The sequence below is a fragment of the Stegodyphus dumicola genome, chromosome X2, assembly GCF_044657685.1.
Source record: "Stegodyphus dumicola isolate Sdum_Otavi_A_Nest chromosome X2, ASM4465768v1".
Classification (NCBI taxonomy): Eukaryota; Metazoa; Arthropoda; class Arachnida; order Araneae; family Eresidae; genus Stegodyphus; species Stegodyphus dumicola.
Window position 1 is genome coordinate 1,463,797 of NC_140781.1, and position 21,620 is coordinate 1,485,416.

Sequence of the window (21,620 nt, forward strand, 5' to 3'; positions counted from 1 at the left end):
AAAAGAGACTGCTTTTATTAAAAAAGACTTTCAAAATTTATTGAAAATGTACATGAATGTTTGCAATCCTCTAAAGCAGGGATGTCAAACTCATAGGTACACTTGGGCCAAACAAGCAAGGTTTAACTTTAGGCGAGCCGAAAAAAAAAAAAAAAGTCAATATTCATAGAAACGTAGATTTATTTCGAATAATACAATAATAAACATATATATATATTTATATAGAAAAGAGCAAAAAAAATTTAATGTTTACGTCCTGATACTTGACATCTCTTCTCTGCTATTATTTTTCCTATTTCGGGAGAAATTTTGTTTGCAGTTATAACTTTCAACGCTGACCCAAGGTGAGCATCATTAATACGGTTTCTAATAGGAGACTTATTACCTTTCATGACTGAAAATAACTGCTCGCACTGATAAGTGCTACCAAACATGGAAATAATTTCATATGCGAATTTTCATGTATTTTCAAACCTGGCTGGTAAATATTTGTAAAATTCAGGCACGCCCACTTCAATGAATTTTGCTTTCAAATTTGAGTTGCACTGAATCTCGATCACCTCCATTTGCATATGGCTGGGTACTGAGTCAATACTTATTGAGAAAATCCGTAACAATAGAAATTAAGTAATAATTAATAATAAAGCAAAGTGCATGCACCAATATATCGTACAAAACTATGATTGGAAAACTGAGACCATGAGTTCGGCCACATTCGGCTATCGGGGCATGCGTATAAGTTCTGAGTGCACGTGTCCCCCAAAAGCCGAAGGTAGCTGAACGCAAGCTACTCACACGCATTTGTAATTTAAGTAGTGTGTGTGTCAGCTCGCTGTGAGTAATCTAACAACACTAAATAAATTATCGTTAATTACTTAGCAGTAAACATTTCATTTTTTTCTTCGTCGATATGTTATTTTATTATTATATATTATTATTTGCTGATATATTGGCCAGGCCGCAAAAATATTTGTTGTGGGCCGCGAGTTTGACATCCTTGCTCTAAAGCATTAGAGCAAGAGGTCGAAGAATTTTCTCATATATTTATTGGTTACTTATTAGTTGAAAAGTTGGATAGAATTACTCATTGTTGGTGGGAAAGATCACTTAAAAAGATGAGATAAGAATAGCTAAACAACTGATATGCTTTCTGAAGGAACACACTCACACCCTATCACATTTCAAACCTCTGCAAAGGGAACAAAAGTGTTCAATTAATGCTAAAGCTCTTGCGTCATTTTTAGAAAATTCAAAAACTTATTTATTCTAAAGGTGAATATTTGTTGATGAAATGAGTGCAATTACTAAATTTAATAGTCACAAAATTATTTGAATTTGTAAAGGCTAAAAAATTATGTTTCAATTGTTTATCTTCAGTCCACAGAATTAAGAACAGCAAAAGTTCTAATACATGCAGAAAATGTCAGAAGTTTCACCAAAATGTCAGAAGTTTCACCGAACTGTGGAAGTGAACAAAATTTCAATAGCACAAATGGCATATCAAATTAAAGCACAAGGCCTAATAAATTTAATAGTAATCTTTCTCCAAATGCAGATACATTTACTCCATTAACAAGCAGCCAAATGCAAGCAGCTACTTTCAACTGCAATTATTTTCATGAAAGGTGCTGATGGAACATATATTTCACTGAGGGCCTTGCTTGATTCTGGTTCTCAATATAATTTCATTACTAAAGAATGTGTGGAATTATTGAATTTGAAGAGAAGAAAAAATAAACACTTCTATTTCAGGCATCAATGGTGCAGCATATTACAGAAAATACTATAGCAACTGTCACTAATGCTACTAGAGATTTTACTTGTACCTTACAATTTTTTGTTCCAAATATAACTTGCATAACGCCTACTAGATATCTAAACATTCCTGATCTTAAGCAATTACTACCCATTGTTTTAGGTGGTACAAAGTTTTATAAACCTGGCCCAATACATGTTTTATTATTTAACAAAGCATTTTTTAATTTACTAGGAGCAAATACAATAAATATGCAAGAGCAGATTTTATAGCAGTCAGTTTATGGATATCAGGGTTCGTACACATTTCTGCACAGGAAAATTAAGGACTTTTAAGGACCATTAATGAAAAAAATTAAGGACCTATGAGCAAACGGGAACTGAATAAATTCAATTAAAAATATTACCTATGCCTGAATTTTACTTTTGTAATATTATCCTAAAAATAAAATATATCCCTAAATAGTATGCATTATTATTAAACATGATTTAATTAAGATAATTACAGTCAAAAGTCGTTAATCCGGACTCGTCGGGACTTCGGCGATTCCGGATTATCGATTTTTCCAGATTATAGATCATCAGTTTAAATCTGGTAAGATGGCATGCAGAAATTATAAAATTAAAAATATGAAACGGTAATTTATGAAATAAAGAACAATTATGATCTAAAGGGTATCAAAATTTACAAAAAAGAAAGCTTAATATTTATTTGTTTACTTTATTAAACATTTCTTTCAATGTAAGTTGTTTAAGTTGCTTCGTTTTTTATGTGATAATACATTCTCTTTAATTCTTTAAACAGACATAATTTCTTGTTCAGTTACAAAGTTCCGCTGTTCAAGTCCTATAATTGCTGTGTCGAGAATACCGACTAATTTGTCAATTTAAATTTTTTCGTTTTCAACAACCTCTATTACTTTCTTCGCTATCGGAAGCGAATTATAATGTCGAGGAATTTGATTTAAATCATATCAAAGATGGGGTACATCGAGATGAAATACTACATTTAATAAGGAATTGTAAGCAAATAAAATAAAAACATCTGCCCTGAAGATAAGGATAGTGCTGACAGATCAACTTCCAATTCATTGTGTGGCGTTAAAGATAAACAAACCTTAAAGTTTAGATAAAGAAAGGATATGCCTTTATCCATTTTCTGTAGCAATTCCACATTTTGTTTAATGAACTTCAAAACATACTTTCGCTTTGTAGATCATTTTCATATTAATAAATATACATCAGAAATTCTATTTGACATAATCGAAAGTTCAAGCTTACTTTCATAAAATTGCTCTAACAGTCTGCAAAAAATAATAAGCCGGATCCAATTCGAAGATTACGGAACAACGCAATCTGCAACATTAACTGAAATAGATAATTAAATAATTTTAGCTTAGCTTTTACCATCCGTTATACATTAAACGCGCACTCGTAAACGTATTTTGCGCACGCTCACAAGCATATTCTCAGCCGTAAAGGCCTTACGCGCATGCGCAGAAAGTTTGAAGCTTTGAGGTCCGGATTATAGATCATTCCGGATTATGGATGTCCGAATTAACGACTTTTGACTGTATTAATAAATCTGAGAATAAAATAAACTTTATGCAATTTATCAAGTAGCATTAAATATTTTACACTTATAATAGTTGGACATATTTGAAAGAAGATAAGTGACATTTATGTTCTACTAACAGCTTTACGTTGATTTTTTTTATGCTTCATTTTGTCACATACTTGGTCAGTCTACTTGGTTTCGTAAATAGCAGGTAGATTTTGTCAAACGGCATAAGTTCAAATAAGAAGTAAGATCATAATCAGCATGGTTCATAACCAAAAGACTGAATGTTGTCACTGCTGCTGCTAATCTAGAGAGAGACCGGCTGATTCGAACAAACCTGAAAGGCCTGATGTACGCGTGGTTGGCAAGTGTTGAAAGTCAGTCAGGCTCTTTTTGATGCCGTTAGTGTCGCAGCTTCGTGTAGTGTTCCAGGGGTTGTAACCCAGTTAATATACTTTAAGGTTCCAATAAGCCATTAAAGCCCTGGAGGTGATAAGTTGTTTTGTATTATTTTAAGTCTCTCTAGATGCAAAGAATACGTTTTACAAATGAATTTTTAGATTTTTGTATTTTATCTTGTGACCACAGTGGATTGGATTATTTATGGCAAAGCACACAAGAGCTATCTGCCTAAAGGGAGGGATGCCTTCATGGAGGACTTTCTAAGTTAAACTTGCTCGTAAACACGTTACACATGGGGAAAACCATGAAAACGCCCATGCAGCCAGCCCGTTCACGGGATTCGAACCTTGGACCGAACTACCAGTGTTCAGCGTCTTTACCGCTCGGCCGCTGGTTGGCCTGACCACAGTAAGTATTAATGAAAGGCAATAACTCGCTTTAATATGTAGAGAAAATTTTCAAGTGTAAACAGTTACTTATCAATAATTAAATTAGGTAGGTTAATAACCTTAGTCATTATGGATTTACATGGCCACTATTAAATTTTATTTTTTAACAATATTTGTTAAAAAAGCCTTATCAAAATCTAATAAAATTTCACAGTTAAAATTCATGTAATTTATGACATTGATTCTTAAATGATATTAGGATAATTACACATTAAAAGCTACAAAACATTTATGTTTTGTAACAACAACACTCAACAAAATATTTATCCGTCATTTTAATTTGAAGCTTTCCCAGACATTTTGGTTAGTTTATAACAATTTCCTTCTCTTTAGGCATCTTTTCTAACAATGAGAGATTTGACTCAATATGCAAAAACCAATGCTCTTGCTAGTTTCTGCGTGCTTTATCTCCTAACTTGTCAACCTCTCCACAATGTACCGATGAGGGTTAATTTGATCTGATAAAAGTTAAATACTCCAAACCCCTCGACAAACATGAAGCATGTTATCGCTACGTCTGAAAGTAACTGCAATATCAGACAAAGTTTTAAATAAGCCTCTTGTTTAAAAAGAACTTAAAACATAAAGGCATGTTGTGATGTTAACAAAATCAATTACAGCTCACAGTGACATCATTAAACAAGAACAATCAGATTCAAACTAAAAATGTGGACTAGCGGTCAAAGATTATACAGTTTAGTTTTAATTGAACCCTCTAAATACGGTCTAGAATAATTTTTGTGATATCTGTAAGAAAGTATATATACATGCATATTAAAATATGTCAAAAAAATTGAGGCAATATATCAAAAGTACACAAATCCAGCATGTAATGCCAGGAGAATTTTTACATTAAAATCAAAAACATAATTTGTTCTCATAGTAGTTTTGGGAAATTTGTGCTTTCTTAATGAAAACCCTGGCTGCTCAGAGGGTTGGTTCAGTAACTCTATCATATGAGGAAATAGAAATGGGAAATTACAGTAAAGTCTGAAATCATAAATAATTGGGTAATTTATATAATAATAACTGCACATATCTTTGAAGAATAATTTTTTTTATGTATTTAGTTTCTTTCTTCAACACGTTTCCCTTTCATTTTAGAATTTTTTGATTTAATTACGGATTTCTGTTAAAGCGGCTAATTTTATTTCTTTAGTAATATGAATATTCAGAAGAAATATGAAATATATATGGTAAAGGCCAGTTACAGAGCTGATGTGGCAGAATTTTTAGAATTGAATGACACACTGAACAACAAAATCTATAAATGGCAAAACTTTTAGAATTTAGAGCTGGCATTGGATGCATTTAGAAAGGCACTAGGCAACAGAATTTAGGACCACAGAGATTACGTCAAGTGCGAAAATGCCTCGTGCCAGCTATGAGTATGGTGCATTAAGTCATATTAAATTAATCTTTTAAATCGTACGTTTTCAATTTCTTTATTAATTAAAAAAAAATTCCTTTCTATACTGCCTGCCCACGTGATAAGATTAGAAGCATTTTTGATATTTTCCATGCTTGTGTCTAGTGAAAAGTAGAGAAAATAAAGGGAAGATAAACATGTTAAGATTCTAGTATCAGAAGTAAAACATTCAAATATTATGTTTTCATTGTTCTTCCAGACGTTCTCCAAAAAGTAAGATATTCATTGCAAACTTTCTGTAAATACATCAATTACATGTTAATACCATGGAGACATTTTTCATTTTGTCACATATTTCTCGAATCTTCTAGAATCGTGGCTCTTTAAATCTTGCCTTCAAATCCTTCTAAATTTTCCAAGCTGCAATGTCTAAAATTCTAAAAAAAAAAATTATCCCTACCAATTTTGTAACAGCAAAAGGGCAGAAATAGTTTGGAAAAAAAGGGGGGGGGAAAGAAAAAATGTAAAATTAATTTTATATAGAAAAACTGATGCATATTCTAAGAATTCTAAATACTCTGAGAAAATTACATGAAAAAAAACTCTTAAAATGAAAAAATTAAAAAGAAGACTTTTTAATTAATTACATAGCTAATTTTGCTTTTGCTAAGAGCTGTTTCGTAAAATATGCTTTATAGTATTATACCTTGTTTATTTTTCAGATTCAAAATATTGTATAATAAGTTGCCAAAATGAAACATTATAATATGACAGCGAAAAATAAAAATGATTTTTAATATTATTTTTTAAATATAATTTCAATATATTATGATTATTTAAAAAAAAATTATCAATGTTACAATGTTTAAAAAAATCGTCGAAAAATTATCAGAATTAAAAATTTTCTATAGAAGCTGATCTTAAAATCGCCAAATGTTGATAAGTCGCCAAATTTAGAACCGTTTAATAAAAGAATTCACATCCCCAAAAGCGAAAAGTTGTTTAAGGGCTTTTTATTAAATAATGTGCTATGCTTATTTTGCTATGCTTATGTTTCACTTCTTGCTTAGAACCTCAAGTATCCCATCACTCTTATATTAGAAATAGAAATAGAAATAAATTATAACCCATGAACCCATTTAAAAGATACGTCAGTGAATCACCAAAAATATTCCTTCAAAATGCTAATTCACACTCAAAATAGCAGTCGTAAAAACAGACAGAAATTTCAGATGATTAAAATTAAGGATCTCCTGCTGATTTTGGCCAAAATTAAGGACTTTTAAGGACCAAAAATCGATTCCAAAAAATCTAAGGACTTTTAAGGACCATACGAACTCTGGATATATCGCTAGCAGGTCAGAATGCATATCACAACAAGGCAATATGGATAATTATTGTGGCATTGTTAAAACTGTGAATCATTTATCTGACAATTTGAGAAAAGTTTGGGAGATTGAATGGGTTCATTAAGCAAAACAAGTGAAGAGACCAGAAGAGGAATTTTGTGAAGAGCACTTTCTTCGCATGCACTGTTGGCAAGATGATGGCAGATACGTAGTGGAAATGCCAATTATGGGGGAAGGGGTTAACCTTTTAGGCGAATCAAGAACAACTGCCAGTAAAAGCCTGAATTATTTACTTAAGCACTTCGCTCGCAATCCCACAATGAAACCCTTTATATGAAGATTTTATTAAGGAATATAATAAATTAGGCCATTTCAAAGAAATTGCTGATAAGGATAACTCTTGTTTTTCATATTACCTTTCTCATCATGGGGTTTTCAGACCAGATAAACCTAACTCTAAAGTCAAGGTAGAATTCAATGTCACTGCTCCTATGACTATTGGAATTTTGCTAGATGATGTTTTACTGGATAGAGGGTTAAGTTCAAGATGAACTATTTGATATTATTTGTAGATTTCATAGTCATAAATTTGCCCAATCGCAGACATTGTTAAGATGTATCATCAGATTTTGATTATGGAGCATCAAAGAGATTCATTACACATCTATATCAAAGAGTAGTAAAAAAGAACCAATTAAAATTTATAGACTGAAGACCGTAACTTATGGTACTTCCAATGCCCCGTATCTTACAACACACACTCAACCAATTAGCAGAGGACAAAAGAAAAAAAAATTTCGTTAGCAGCACAAACAGTACAAAGAGATTTTTATGTCGATGACATATTGGCAGGAGCTCATACTCTAATACAGGCTCAAGAATTACAATAGCAGTTGATTGCATTATTATTACATGGAACTATGTATCTGCACAGATGGTGTGCTGATCAGCCTGATCTGATGCAGCTTCTGGATAGACAAGAGGAATACTCCTTCTGTAATTTCAATGACGATCACAGCACCATGACTTTAGGATTATTATGGAATTCAAATGTATATTGTTTCTCTTACAGATCAATAATCAAGAAACCAACTACTTACAAAAAGAGAACAGTGCTATTTGATAATGCTCACACCTTTGATCCATTAGGACTGTTTTTTTATTTTTTTTTTCAAGGATAACAAAAGCAAAAATCTTCATTCAAAGACTTAATTGATGCTTGGTTATTGAAGCTTGATGGGAACGATCCACTGCCCAAGATAATAATTAAGGAATGGCAACTTTCCATTCATTCCACGCAATCTATGAACAATTTACAAGCAAGCAGATGTGTTTTACAGGACAGTGCTTTTGAGATACGAATTTGTGGATTTTCAGATGCTTAAGAACATGCATATGGAACAGCCACCTATTACACTGTAGAAATGACAATTTAACTTTTGCTCTTTGCAGCAAATCCAGAATAGCCCCTCGAAAATCACTGACAGTACTACGTCGTGAACTCGTGAATAGCTTGTTACAGGGGTGGTGACTTTACTGAAATTGGACATTTGTAAAATATGACTGTAGTGTGACTCAATCTTAATGTTAGCAAGGCTTCAGAATCCCTCACATTTACTCAAAATTTTCATTGCTAACTGAGTGCTAAAGGCCCAAGAACTAATACAGACTTGCCAGTAGAATTATGTGCATTCAGAGAAACATCCAGCAGACCTTATTTCCTGAGGACCAAGTTCTGACAAGCTGCCTGTTGCTGATCTCTGGTGGAAGAGTCCACCATTCTTAAGGAATAATAAATAATAAATAATAATAATAATAATCCATAATAAATTTGAGTAAGTTTTTTCAACTTCAAAAATGGCATATTCATTTGCCAGTTTAGTATAGTAGCTCGTGGAGTTACCATGAAATGTAGCTGGATGAAATTACTACACAAGCAGCAGTTATGTTTTAAAATAGCATTAAAAATTTAAATTCCATTTTATATTGTTATTAATGCCACAGACAACAATTTTCATCCAAACTTACTTTTTTTGGGGGCAATGCACTACAGACAAGCTGAAGTGCTTTATATATATATATGTATATATATATAAAGATATGTGTGATACATAGCATTAAACCAGCTACACTGCTATTCAAAATGAATAAATTTGGATATAAAGAGTTATGAGAATTTTTTTAAATGAAAAATCATTTTTGAGTTACAGATTTAGATTTAAATTTTAATTTACTTCTTTTTTTAAATATTTGTATTTTTTACAGTTTTAGACATATGATCACATGTTTTTAAATCTATCATTTATATACCCAGAGTATAATGCGTACACGTAAATTTGGATCCGAGTTTTTGTATTCAAAGCGCACGTTACATGCCGGAATATACAGTACTTTAAACGAGGAAGAGGATCAGAAGCAAAATGCAGCATTGTCATTTTTACCACAACTTTTATAGTTGTCAACAACAACTGATATTTTACATCTGTAAAAGCTTTTTACAGGTCCCTCTTTGTCAGGAGCAAAGAAATCTGCAAGACTGGAAAGTAGTGGGCTTACAAGTCATATTTACACTTCACAGTAAAGCAAAACGATAGCACCATCTATTGGTAAAATATTAACAAAAACAAAAATTAAGTTAATAGAATTTTAAAAGTGTTAGGAAGGGATGGGTTGGACTTTTAAGTCATTAGCTAATCAAGATAGATCTTTGTGAATTTGAAAAGCCTCAAGAAAATCCAATTCATCAAATGAAGAAGCTTTTCGAATGATTTTGCAGATTCAAAGTCAAAATTATGATTAACCCTTTTGACATTCTCTCCTGCTCACAAAAATTTCTCCCCAGCAGTCCTCTGTTTTTCGCAGTGTGTAATGTTGTTTTCTCTGTACATCCACAACTTTCCAAGCGGATGAATGTAGTAAATGAATATTAAGTAAAATTATAAGGAAATAAAAAGCATAATGGAAAAGTGATAATATCTTTGCTTATTTCTCACAGCAGGATAATTTGATAACATCTGATCCAGGTGGTCCACTCCTCCCACTTTGTTGTTGTAATCTTTTACAATTACTGTTTTTTTTACAGTTCTTTTCCGTGTTTCAATATCAATGATCGAGTTATTATGGACTGTACTCATCAAACGTATATCCTTTTTGTCTTTCCAATTCACAACCTCATTTTTTCTCTTTTTCCACTGAGTAGGCATTGAAGCCATCTCTCACTGTCTTGTATCTTATGCAAAATGGCATGAATATTCATAAAACACAGGGGAAATTCAATTAGAAATAGAATGCCTGATTAGCTCTGCCCTCTAGGAGGTATTAGAACAAACAAAAATAAAAACTCAAACAAGTATAAATAAATTTAGAAAGTGTTTTAAATGTTTAAAAGTTTTAAAATGTAGAAGAACGCTAGCAACACATTACGGCTGCCCTGCAGAAGTTTCACTTGAATGTGCTAGACATGTTACAGATGACGAAGAGGTTAAATTTCCAACAATAATTAGCTATCGAAGATTTGTTAACTTTGCTTTTTCGGACATAAGATTCGTGTTGCTTGATACAAAATTTTAACGCTCTTTTTAGTTTGGCCAATGTATCTTGAGCCACACTGACATGATATGCTATAAATCCCTCAAGAATTTAAGTTAGAAATGAAATCTTTTAAGATTCGAATCATGGATTTCACTGATAGGCAAGAAAATGACTTGAAAATCGAATTTCTGAAGAATCCATGCAATTTTATAACTGACAGAATGATAAAATGGAAGCACGACAAGGTTATTAATGCTATTTCTAATAGCAGAATGTCTTCTTTGATTGTAAGCAGATTATTATTTTTTATTTTTTTGTTTTTTTAAAGTTTTTATCAATGACCATGTGAGAAAATTCTCAGTCAATAGCAAATGATCTCAAATAATTGAGTTCTCTAGTAAGCAGAAGTTCTGAGGAACTAGCTTTGAGAGTGTGAAACACAGAATAGCAAAAAGAAGCCATTTTTTGCTTAGTCAGGTGACACGACTTACCATGAGGCAGTAAACAAACAAAAAGGGGTTACGGTAAACAGTTGTGCTGAAATCAGATTCATTGCAAATTATAAGAATATCAAGGAAGGGAATATTGAAGGAGTCTTGAAATTGATAAATAAAGGCCCATACTGCTAGATCCCTAAGGATCCTTAAACTTTTGATCTCAGAAAAGTAAAAACAGCTGGTCAGTCTTATAGCATTCTCAATTTAAAAAATCACTTTATTCCACCTATTACTAACTGTGCTAGGTTGAGTGCTCTCTCCAATGGCCACAAAATTGGAATTCCGTTTTGACCTATAGTTTCCAACTTAGGAACAGCAGCATATCTATTGGCCAAATATTTAGTTTCCATATTTTCTTCTTTACTTTCTAATTATATTCACACAGTAAAAATTTCTTAAGTCACCAATAAACATAAAGCTTTTTCTCCCTTGCATTCCATTACGGTCTCTTTTGATGTGAAATCACTTTTTACTAACGTTTCAGTAGAAGGAGCACTAAATTGTCATGAAACTAGGCTTTGAGAATTCCTTTTCACACATACTAAAATTGAATAATTAACTACTCTTACTAAAATCTGTTTGAACCAAGCACATTTTGTTTTTCAAAATGAATATTATCACTAAATTGAGGGATTTGCTATGGGTAATCCCCTCAGTCCTGTACTTGCTGACATTTACATGCACTATTTTGAGGTCAAATTATCTGAGAAACTTTCTTTTCATCTCTGGATTCGCTACGTAGATGACACTTCTACGCTTTTTGATGGTAATCAAGCTGATTATACCAAATTTTGTTGATTATGAATTTTAGTGATTCAGCCATCCGTTTGACTCTTGAAATTTTCTGGAAATCTGACAATTCCCTTCCTTGAAATTCTTATAATTCACAATGAATCTGATTTAAGCACTGCTGTTTACCATAATACCTATTTTGTTCGTTTACCGTCCCATAGTATGTCATGCGGCTCAGTAAAATAAGTCTTCTTTTTACTATTATGTATTCTGTGCTTTCAAAGTTTGTGCCTCAGAAACCCTGTTTGTGTCATTTTCTCATCTATCAACGAAATCTACGGTTTGATTCTTAAAGATTCCATTTCTAATTTCAATTCTTAGGTAATTTATAGCAATTTGTGTCAGTGTCGTTTGAGATACAATGGCCAAATTAAAAGGTCATTAAAGTTTCTTATAAAAAAACATGGATCTTATGTCCGAAAAGGCTACATTAAGAAATTTTCGACAGCTAAACATTGTTGGAAATTTAATCATAATTTCGACTTTGGGTCAACAAAAATCATTCAACAAGCTTCTTCAATTGGTGAACTGAATTTTCTTGAAGCTTTTCATATTCACAGATTTATTTTATATAGTCAATGACTAGATCCAATCCAGTCCTTCCTAATGGTGTTAAAATTCTATTAACTTAATTTTTTAAAATTTCGGTAATATTTTTGCTGATAAATTGCGATACATTCTTATTTGCTTTACAACGGAGTATAAATACGAACGTCATGCTCACTGCTTTCCAGGCTTGCAGATTTCTTCGCTCCTGATGAAAAAGGACCTGTATCTGTTTGCCCTTGAAATCGATTGAGATCTTGACATAAATCTACTTTAAAATCAATTAATACATATTGTAACGTTTACAATATGTATTAATAAAAATAACTATAATAATGCAGCCATACTTTTTATCATTTCTTAAAAAAACTAGCTGAATACCTTTTATGTGGCATAACATTTTTGAGTCAATTACTTATCCCTGACCTATTACCTTAACTTCTTCCATTTTTATTTCTGGCACACAGGCAGAAATTACAAGTGAGATTTTTCTTAGTTCTACAAATCTGTAAAAATTTCCTATATGATTCTGGCATTAACATGGTATCTAAACTTTTGAGATCTTAAGTAGATACTTAACAGGATTTGCAACCAGTTTTAACTCAAATCTAAATGAAGCTTAAACATGTATCTTTGCATGAATATTCTTCTACTTGTACATTTTATTATAAATAATTCAATAAGAATGAATTTAAATCCAGTAATGGTATGTTTTGAAAGCTTCTCAATACTAAATGACATAATCAATGCTGAGAATTTTAGCAGTTCAAATCAATACTCAATTTTAAAGTTCCAAACATATGCATTAATATTGTCTCAGTTTATGTATTAAATATAAATAATTTAAAGAAAGACTAAAACACATAATGAAAACAAAACACTCTCAGAAACAAGAAACACATTTTAAAAATAATATCTGTCTGCTAAAATACTATTTGGAATATTTAAATCAATACAATATTAGTAGTACTAAAAACACAGAAACAGACATCATAGTCAGATTATCTGACCTAGTTCCTAATTCAACAGTCATAAGAAAATTTATCAGAAATACATGAACTTCATCAAGATACAGAAGATAGCAAACTGGGTCTGCAATATTGTGCCAATGAACTAGTTTGATGCACCATTGCTCCAAAAGTTTAATTTGTAAAAAAAGCACTACGTCTGAAAAATACATTCAAATAAGACATGCCTGTCTTCAGAGCAGCATTGAAAACAAAGCATATATTCTCAATTTCTTTTTCTACAAATGTTGCAATTCTTACCTTTATAATCTTGAAGGGCAATGACATATCTTGCTCGCTTTTTTAGTCCCTCCAAAAAGAATTCAACTAGCTCTCTTATATCATCAGAATTAGGTGACTGAAATGTAAATTCTTCTCCTCGAACAGTACTAATATTAAAACTCTGAAGGAAAGGTCGAGTCCCCCTGACATAAAACAAAAGAAAATATCACAAGAGTGAAAGGCATTTAGATAAATTATTATAGAAAAATAAATTATTTCAAAATTAGATATAAATGCTAACTGGAAATTAAGATTTCCTAGTTTCAAGAGAGTTATTCTTACATGAAGGCGATAGAATTTTTAGAATGCTAATGATGCATGATAAAATATAGGCCAGGATTCTTTTTTCTTAATATTAAATTCATTTAAATTTACTTTTAAAATTAAAAAAGGCTGTAAAAATTATTCTTTATCTTATATTTTGTTTTAAAGCATTTACACTGAAGGAAACTGCAGAAAATAAAAGAAATTCTTTAAATATTTTTACAAATTAAATGACATTTATACTGTGTTTTTACCATTTAACATAATCTGAGAATATTATTATTCTAGGATTAATAAACTTTAATGTATCTGCAAAATAATTTCAACATGAACAATAAATTTTAGATACTTATACAAATTGAAAATACAGGATAAATCATTCTTACTTTTGACTCACAATGGATGTAACTTCAGGAAATGAAAGTTCTAATAAGACTTGTTCCTGATCATCGACAACATAGACACCAGTCCAGTTAATAGCAAGAATGACATCATTTTTGGGAAGATGAGGGCCAGCAGATCGTAAAGCTTCATAAAAGCGTGAAAACAACAGAGGCCATTTAAACTTTGCATAATCTACTACATCTTCCTTTACACGAGGTATAGGTACTCGATCTCGATAATAGTAACTCTGTTGAAAGGAAAATTAATAAAATTTACAAATGTATACTTTCTTTTTATATCTTAAAGAAAAAGTCTTTGGATTACAGCTTCATACCTAAAAATAGAGTTTACCCTTAAAAATTTCAGAATACATTAAAAACTTAAATAAAAAATTAAAAAAAAACTGCAATGTAATCTTCATATTCAGATTCCAGTTTAACATCTGAAACAGTTATGATGAGTTTATTAGCATATGAATTTATCTCCAAAAATCCAAGATGCTGAACTAAAATCATGCATTTAAAATGAGCTGCTCAAAAAATTGCTAAACAGTGGGTAGGGTGGGACTCTTTTTCTAAATGCTATCACAAATAAGACGGTACTGTAGTCATCATCCACTGTTAACAAATAACATTGTCAGTCTATTGATTTCTCAATTGGTCCAACTAAATCAATATGATACAAATCTAAACTATCTTCGGATTACTTAAATTTCACACTTTTATAAGATGTTTGTGCCATTTTTTAATGTACAATGTTCATAATTGTTTTTGGAAATTTTCAAATTTTCTAATCCAATGATTTTTTTTTTTTTTTTTTCATTTCTATCAGTCTGATAATTTAGATGCCCTAGTCTCTGGTGCCACAATACATCATTACCATGACTTAATTTTAGCTTCGTAAATTATATTCCCTTAACTTCAAATTTATTTCCATTTCTGATAGCTATATATAGAATGTTTCCATGTTTACTGTTCACTTGTTTTGGTAGAAATTACTTTTAAATTATGATCTAGAATTTTTGATAGTGATGGTATATTTGCACTTAGATTTGGTACAGGTGAAACATTTTCTACTCTCAAGTTATTCTTCTTTATAATAATTTGCATTTTTATGTTACCATTACCAACTGATTTGATCAGGCCTCCTTTTCCAACTGTCATTATTTGTTGTTCTTAACCTTTAAAACTGGCAAATATTTCTTCACTTGTTGCCATGTGAGAAGTGGCTCCTGAATCTATAATTCATCTAATTTTTATACTGTATTGTTCTTCTATTTCATTCTCATTATTTCTATCTTGATTAAGACATGAAGTTTCTATTTTCTTAGATGTTTCATATAAGTATGTAGCTGATTCATATTCTCTTTCCTTGTTTGACATTCTATAAGTTTATTGTGTTAAATTTCTTTCCTTTCTATGTTCTTGTTTGGTTTTCATTTTACATTCAGTTGATTTGTAGTCAAATTTTAAACAACCAAAACACTTTAATTATTATTATTATTATGACATTTATTTATCAAATGGCCTAATTTTCAACAATTAAAGAATCTTTTTTAATGATATTTTGATTTTGTTCAGATTCCTTTTCCCTACTTCTATTTCTTTTCCTCTCTATTTTTTCCTTCAGTTTCTTTTAATAATGGTCTAAATGAAGCTATATCATTTTCTCTGTTTTTAATTATTTTGACATCAAATGTAAATTCATTTCTAAGTCCTACTAATATGAAGTAAATTAAGTTTTTATCTCTTATTTCATTCAGAATTACAGCTCCCTTCATGTAATCATCTAGATTCCTTTTGCCTCATTTTCAGTTGAGCTAATTCTATTCAACATTTGATCTGAATACCTTCTGTTTAGCCATGATTTCATTTTTTATGTTTTCCTATAGCTTCTTTTTGCATATTTTAACACTTTTTGAGGTGTCATAGTTTGATTCATTATATTTCTTGCTATTGCATTAGCATCATCCCATACTTCTAAAGTTTTTATTTCACTTTCATAATTAACATAGTTTCCTTTATATTGTTTTGGTGGTTCATCAGTTTCTTTCACACTCCTCCATACTTTCCAAACTTCTTAATTCACTTTTGATTCTCTTTGCACATATAAGGTAATTATCAACAGTTAAATTTTCTATGTGAGTAGTCAAATTTATCATATTATGTGCCATATTTTCTAATTTATACTCACTAATTATAATATAAGTCAAATTTATCTCTAAAAGAAACTAATGATGTTTTTAAGCCTCAATAACATCAATGTTCTAGATGAAAGTTCATCAGCAAAGGGAACAACTATGATCTACTACGAATGTTGGTGAAAGTAGTCAAATAAATTATACTCTCTAAGAATCACCTACCCCCCCAAAAAAAAGAGGGTAAATAAATAAATAAAAAAATTGTAATACATAAAAGAAAATTTTATTAAATAACATTTATCACAACAAGCCTTACCACATTCTCCAGCACCATATAAACTCTTTCTAGATGCCAGATACATTTTAACTCATTTTTTTTACTATAAAAAAATAAAAATGTTGCCAAATATTAAAACTTAAATCATACTTTTGCAACCAAATAATATCAATTTCTCAAACACGGTAAGTGCTCTAGGTGTGTGTGTCGATCTTTATGCAATGGTCATCTCTAGTAATACTGCTGTTAATGATTTTATTTGTAACCTAGTTTCCAGTCTTTTACCATCAATATCAGTTAAAAATAATACATGTTCCAGTCAAATCCAGTCCATGTTCAATGTAGTATTCCTGAGCAGCAGAAGTATGCCTTAAAAGTTCTATGCATTCATTAGTTTCCTCAGCTGCTAGTGATCACAGCAAAAAATAAATTTTGAAATATTTGATAGGTACTCTTTTGCAAGACAGACTACATCGATGCAAGACAGACTTCAACATATACATATTCAAGAGAATCATGTTGGACATAAATTTCCTCAGGAATTCTTGAAAAAGTGCTTGGTACACATTGATTTAAAAAAAAAAAAAAAAAAAAAAAAGCCAATATGTTATTTTGATAATAAGAACAATGTTAAAATCAACTTTGTCACTTAGAAATGTAGAATATTTTGGCCATTTTTATAATCCCCCTTTTCCCGAGCCAATATACATCCTGGGAGCAAATTACATGAATACTAAAAATCTGATAATAAATAGTATATAATAATCTAGTATATAATAATCAATAGTATATAATAATCTGATAATGAATAAAAGCTAATACTAAAATTATCTCTAGTGTTAATGCATGCAATAATCTTATAAAGCACAGTTAATTCTCTTATAAAAACAGTTTGGGATTTCTTGGTGTAAATAAAAGAAATGACATCATTCCACCTGGTGGTTTTCAACATAAATCAAAACAATCTGCTTTGTTCTTATCAACACAAATTAAAATGAATGCTACGGCACCATGCAGTTCTTTTTGACATAAATTAAAACAAGTTACATGCTACTTGCTTCTTTTAACACCATTGGGACTTGAACATTTAATACAAATTAAAGTAATTTAAGCCCTTTTCCAGATTCAGTTAAAATTTTAAGTACGCATTAAATTTACAGTTCAAACTGAGTTTAAATTTTAACATAACTTAAAGTGCTATAAATCATTTACAAGCTTTATTTTATTTAGAATACATTTCAAAATTAAATTGATGTTACAGTCATTAATGAATTTCTAGAAATCTAATAGATTGATGCTTAACTAATCTAATAAAAATTAACATAAAATTATGACTTTTATAATGCTCTTGTTCTATAAATTCCTGATTTTTTGATTAAATGCAATTTTTTTTAGAAACAGAATCAAATGAAGCACAAAAACTGATAAAAATATGGCATGAAATATTTATTTTTTATTTTTGAAGTGCCGACTTATTTTACCCTGTAACTGGAAGGCATCAAAACTAGATTCTACCTTTTTCACTCACAATGAATTTTTCTAGTCCCAACATTTTCTCAAACATTTAAATGCAGGTGTATAGTTAACATATACTTCCAAACCCTAAGTGTACCACATTTAAAAAGACAAGCTCCTCATATCTGTTTTACAACATAGCCAAATATTAGGCACTTTGATAAACATACCTTTTTACAAGCAGTAATAACTAAACTAGCCCATCTTTCGAGACTTTTGTCTCCACTCTGCAAACAATAGTCCGGTATGTAGTTAGGCAGCAAAGCCATTAATCGATCCATGCTTAAATCGAGTCCATGTTCAATGTAGTACTGCTGAGCTGCAATCATTGCTAAATCTTCTTCCTATTGGATATTTTCAAAATTAACACATCAATTAGAAAAGAGATTAAAAAGACAACATAAAAATTTTAAATATTATTATATCCTAAATTTGCTTAACCACCTTTCCCCACAGATTTAGAAACATAAGCATTTTGCACATTAGTTTTAGATTATCAATTAGTTCTTAATTTTGCACAGAGTTTATTCATTTTGCTACAAAGTCGACAAATAAAACAAAAGAGTGAACAGTTAATAAACAAAAAGATGCCTCCACTTTATAAATAAAAAAATTCTGTAAAATCTAGAAATTTTCTAATTCACATTTTATTTCATTACACATAAAAAAGAAACATGACTTTATATTATTTTATGAGAATTCAAAATCTCCGATTAGAAAATGAAAGAATTGCAACTTTATATTTTTTGTAAGCAAATTCACTGTAGTACTGCCTAACAGTTGTTCCTGAATATTTAACAAAATGATTTTAGAAATTTTTTTCCACAGAATTCAAAGTCAGTGTATCGGCAAAAATGCTAACAAAATCATGCTAAAGATTTCAAATCACCTTGATTACAGATTTTTGAAGAACCAATATAAAAAAATTTTGAATATTTCTTCATCTTTGGAAGAAAATAATTCAGAAATTATTAAATGGTGTACCACAAAGAAATAAAGATATGGCCATCAAATAGTTATATAGAGGTAAAAATATTTACCACATAAAGTGGATATATTTGCATTTTGAAATAATTCTGTAACTGCATACAAAACAGAAATCCAGAATATTCTCAAGGTCAAAATATTTAAAACAAGCAAGGGCAATCTTAAATCACTGTACGACCCAACATATGACCTTGTGAAGTTTTTAAGGCCAAACTACACTGCTCAAAACAATTAAAGGATATTGTGGTTTTAGGTGGATCTTGTGGTTGGGAAACTTTTTAGCTGATTGATACATGGTCGACAGATGTAGTAGGTTATATAAGAATAAATTACACATGTTTGGCAGAAAAAAAAATGCATTTTATTGTGCATTTGTGTACAAAAGGAAAAAAAAACACAATTTGTGCATATGAGAAAAAAAGAATAAGAAAAGGTGTTTTCTTCAAAGGAAACCATTTTCAGTAGGGAGTGTGGTTTCCACGGATGGTCAGCAATGTTGAACACCTTTGAGGCATGGAGTCAATGAGGCTATTAATCACAAGTTGGGATATTCTGTCCCACTCTTCCAGAAGAGCTCTTTCCAGTTCTTGGAGAGTTTGTGGGGGTAGTTGGTGGCCAGCAACTCATCTTCCTAAAGCGTCCCAAATGTGTTCTATTGTACTCCTGTCTGGAGAACACGCTGGCCATTCCATTCGTACGATTCCTTCCTCGGAAAGGAAATTTTCCACCAGGTTAGCCTGCAGTTATCGTCCATTAAAATGAAGTCATCACCGATTGCTGCACCGTAAGAGACTACAATAGGACTGAGGATCTCATCCCTATATCGGCGACCAGTCAGAGGTCCATCTCGAATGATGTAGAGGTCTGTGCGCCTGTCAATGGCGATGCCACCATACACCAACACTCTCCCACCGCCAAATCTGACACTTTCGTGCACGAACGCAGGATTATTCCTTCTGCCACGGTCCCTCCAGATGAAAATACGCCTATTATCAGGATGAAAAGAAAAACGGGACTCGTCAGAAAAAAGAACATTGCTCCATTCATTTCTCCTCCAGTTCACATGCTCTGTTCCCCACTCCCTGCGGTCGCGACGATGCCTTGATGTTAGTCTAACACGTACCATCAGTCGGCGAGCATACAGACCTACACCATGGAGTCAGTTTCGGACATTCTGAGTTGAAACCGTGGTGCCAGTAGCCGAGCGAAGGTGTTGTTGGAGAAGAGTAGCATTCATATTTCAGTGTGTCCGAGAAGTTAACACTAAATAACGATCTTCATTGGGCATTGTTGCCTGTCTATGACCTTGCCCTGGTCTTCGACTTCACTTCCAGTTTCCAAAAAATGGTTCCAGATCCTGGAAATCACACTTTGTGACACTCCAATGGCTTGCGCTACTTCGGCTTGAGTTTGGCCCCCTTCTAACCTACCAACAACTCTCCCAGCCTCTGAATCAGTTAAATGACTTCACTGAGACATCATACTCATCAAAACAAAGCAGTCACTGAATGCTGATCATCCTTGTCTTCATTGTCTTTTATTCAGTTGAAAGTCAAATTTCATTCGCTGCCACTGAAGCGACGTTTTTGACGTCAAACTCAAAATCTGCATACTCCACAGTTTGAAAATCAGAAAAATTTGCATTTGGGATTCTCTTCTTCCATTTTTGGCAAAACAAATTTCGCTTATATCTTTATTTTACATAAAACATGTAATATCCTTTAATTGTTTTGAGCAGTTTATAATGAATACACATAGAATGCAAGAAACAGGCAAAATATTATTGCTAATTAATAATACAATAAGTGAATTATTAATCAACGATTAAACAAATAATAAAAATGATATTCATAAAACAAGAATTAATAATTATTATTCAAGGTATTGTCATCATAAATATAACATGCTTGAAATAATTTTAGACAGTATACTTAAATCATGAACACTGATCATTGAGATTAATGCTACTAACACATAAATTGAAAGCATTTTCCAGTCTTTTGTAAGTCTTCATATGCAACTGTACAGAATAACTACTTTTTGCAAAGGTGGATAAATTTGGATTTTTTTAATGAAGGTGTAGTTTATGAAAACTACATAACATACATAATACCAGAAAAATGCCATTAAATTTTGATGTTACACATAAATACCTGTCCATTAAGGAAAGGGGTATTTCAAATTAAGAAACTAGAGGGAACACTATACACACTTTTAGAATACTTTACTGCTTCACTGCTGAGGCAGATCTTGGGCTGGATTAATAGAACTGATGGGTTGTGAACAGATTTGCCTGTGGAATTATCATTTAACACCAAATGTATTTATATGTGTGTGTGTGTGAACACAGACCAAATGAGTGGCAGAAAGAAATGTTTAGAACAGTGGTTCGTAACTTTTTCCCCTTTAAAAAATGCTAGATTATCGTTTTCCTCCCCCTTCTTTCCAAAACTCAGAAAATTCATATAACTTTATTTAATTTCAGATTATTTTTAACGAATTTTATAAATTAA

The 21,620-nt window shown here is 31.3% G+C and overlaps 1 protein-coding gene across 3 annotated transcripts in view; it reads right to left on the reverse strand.

Moving 5' to 3' along the window:
• Nucleotides 1-21,620, reverse strand: part of ck (unconventional myosin-VIIa ck) — a 361,748-nt gene that overhangs the window by 53,702 nt on the left and 286,426 nt on the right. For all 3 annotated transcript variants that reach the window (XM_085809040.1, XM_085809041.1, XM_085809042.1), the window contains exons 30-32: nt 18,291-18,464; nt 14,191-14,435; nt 13,520-13,683 (exon numbers count right to left, since the gene is read on the reverse strand). In XM_085809040.1, the coding sequence (XP_085665166.1) occupies nt 13,520-13,683; nt 14,191-14,435; nt 18,291-18,464 (583 nt within the window). The remainder of the gene's footprint in view (nt 1-13,519; nt 13,684-14,190; nt 14,436-18,290; nt 18,465-21,620) is intronic.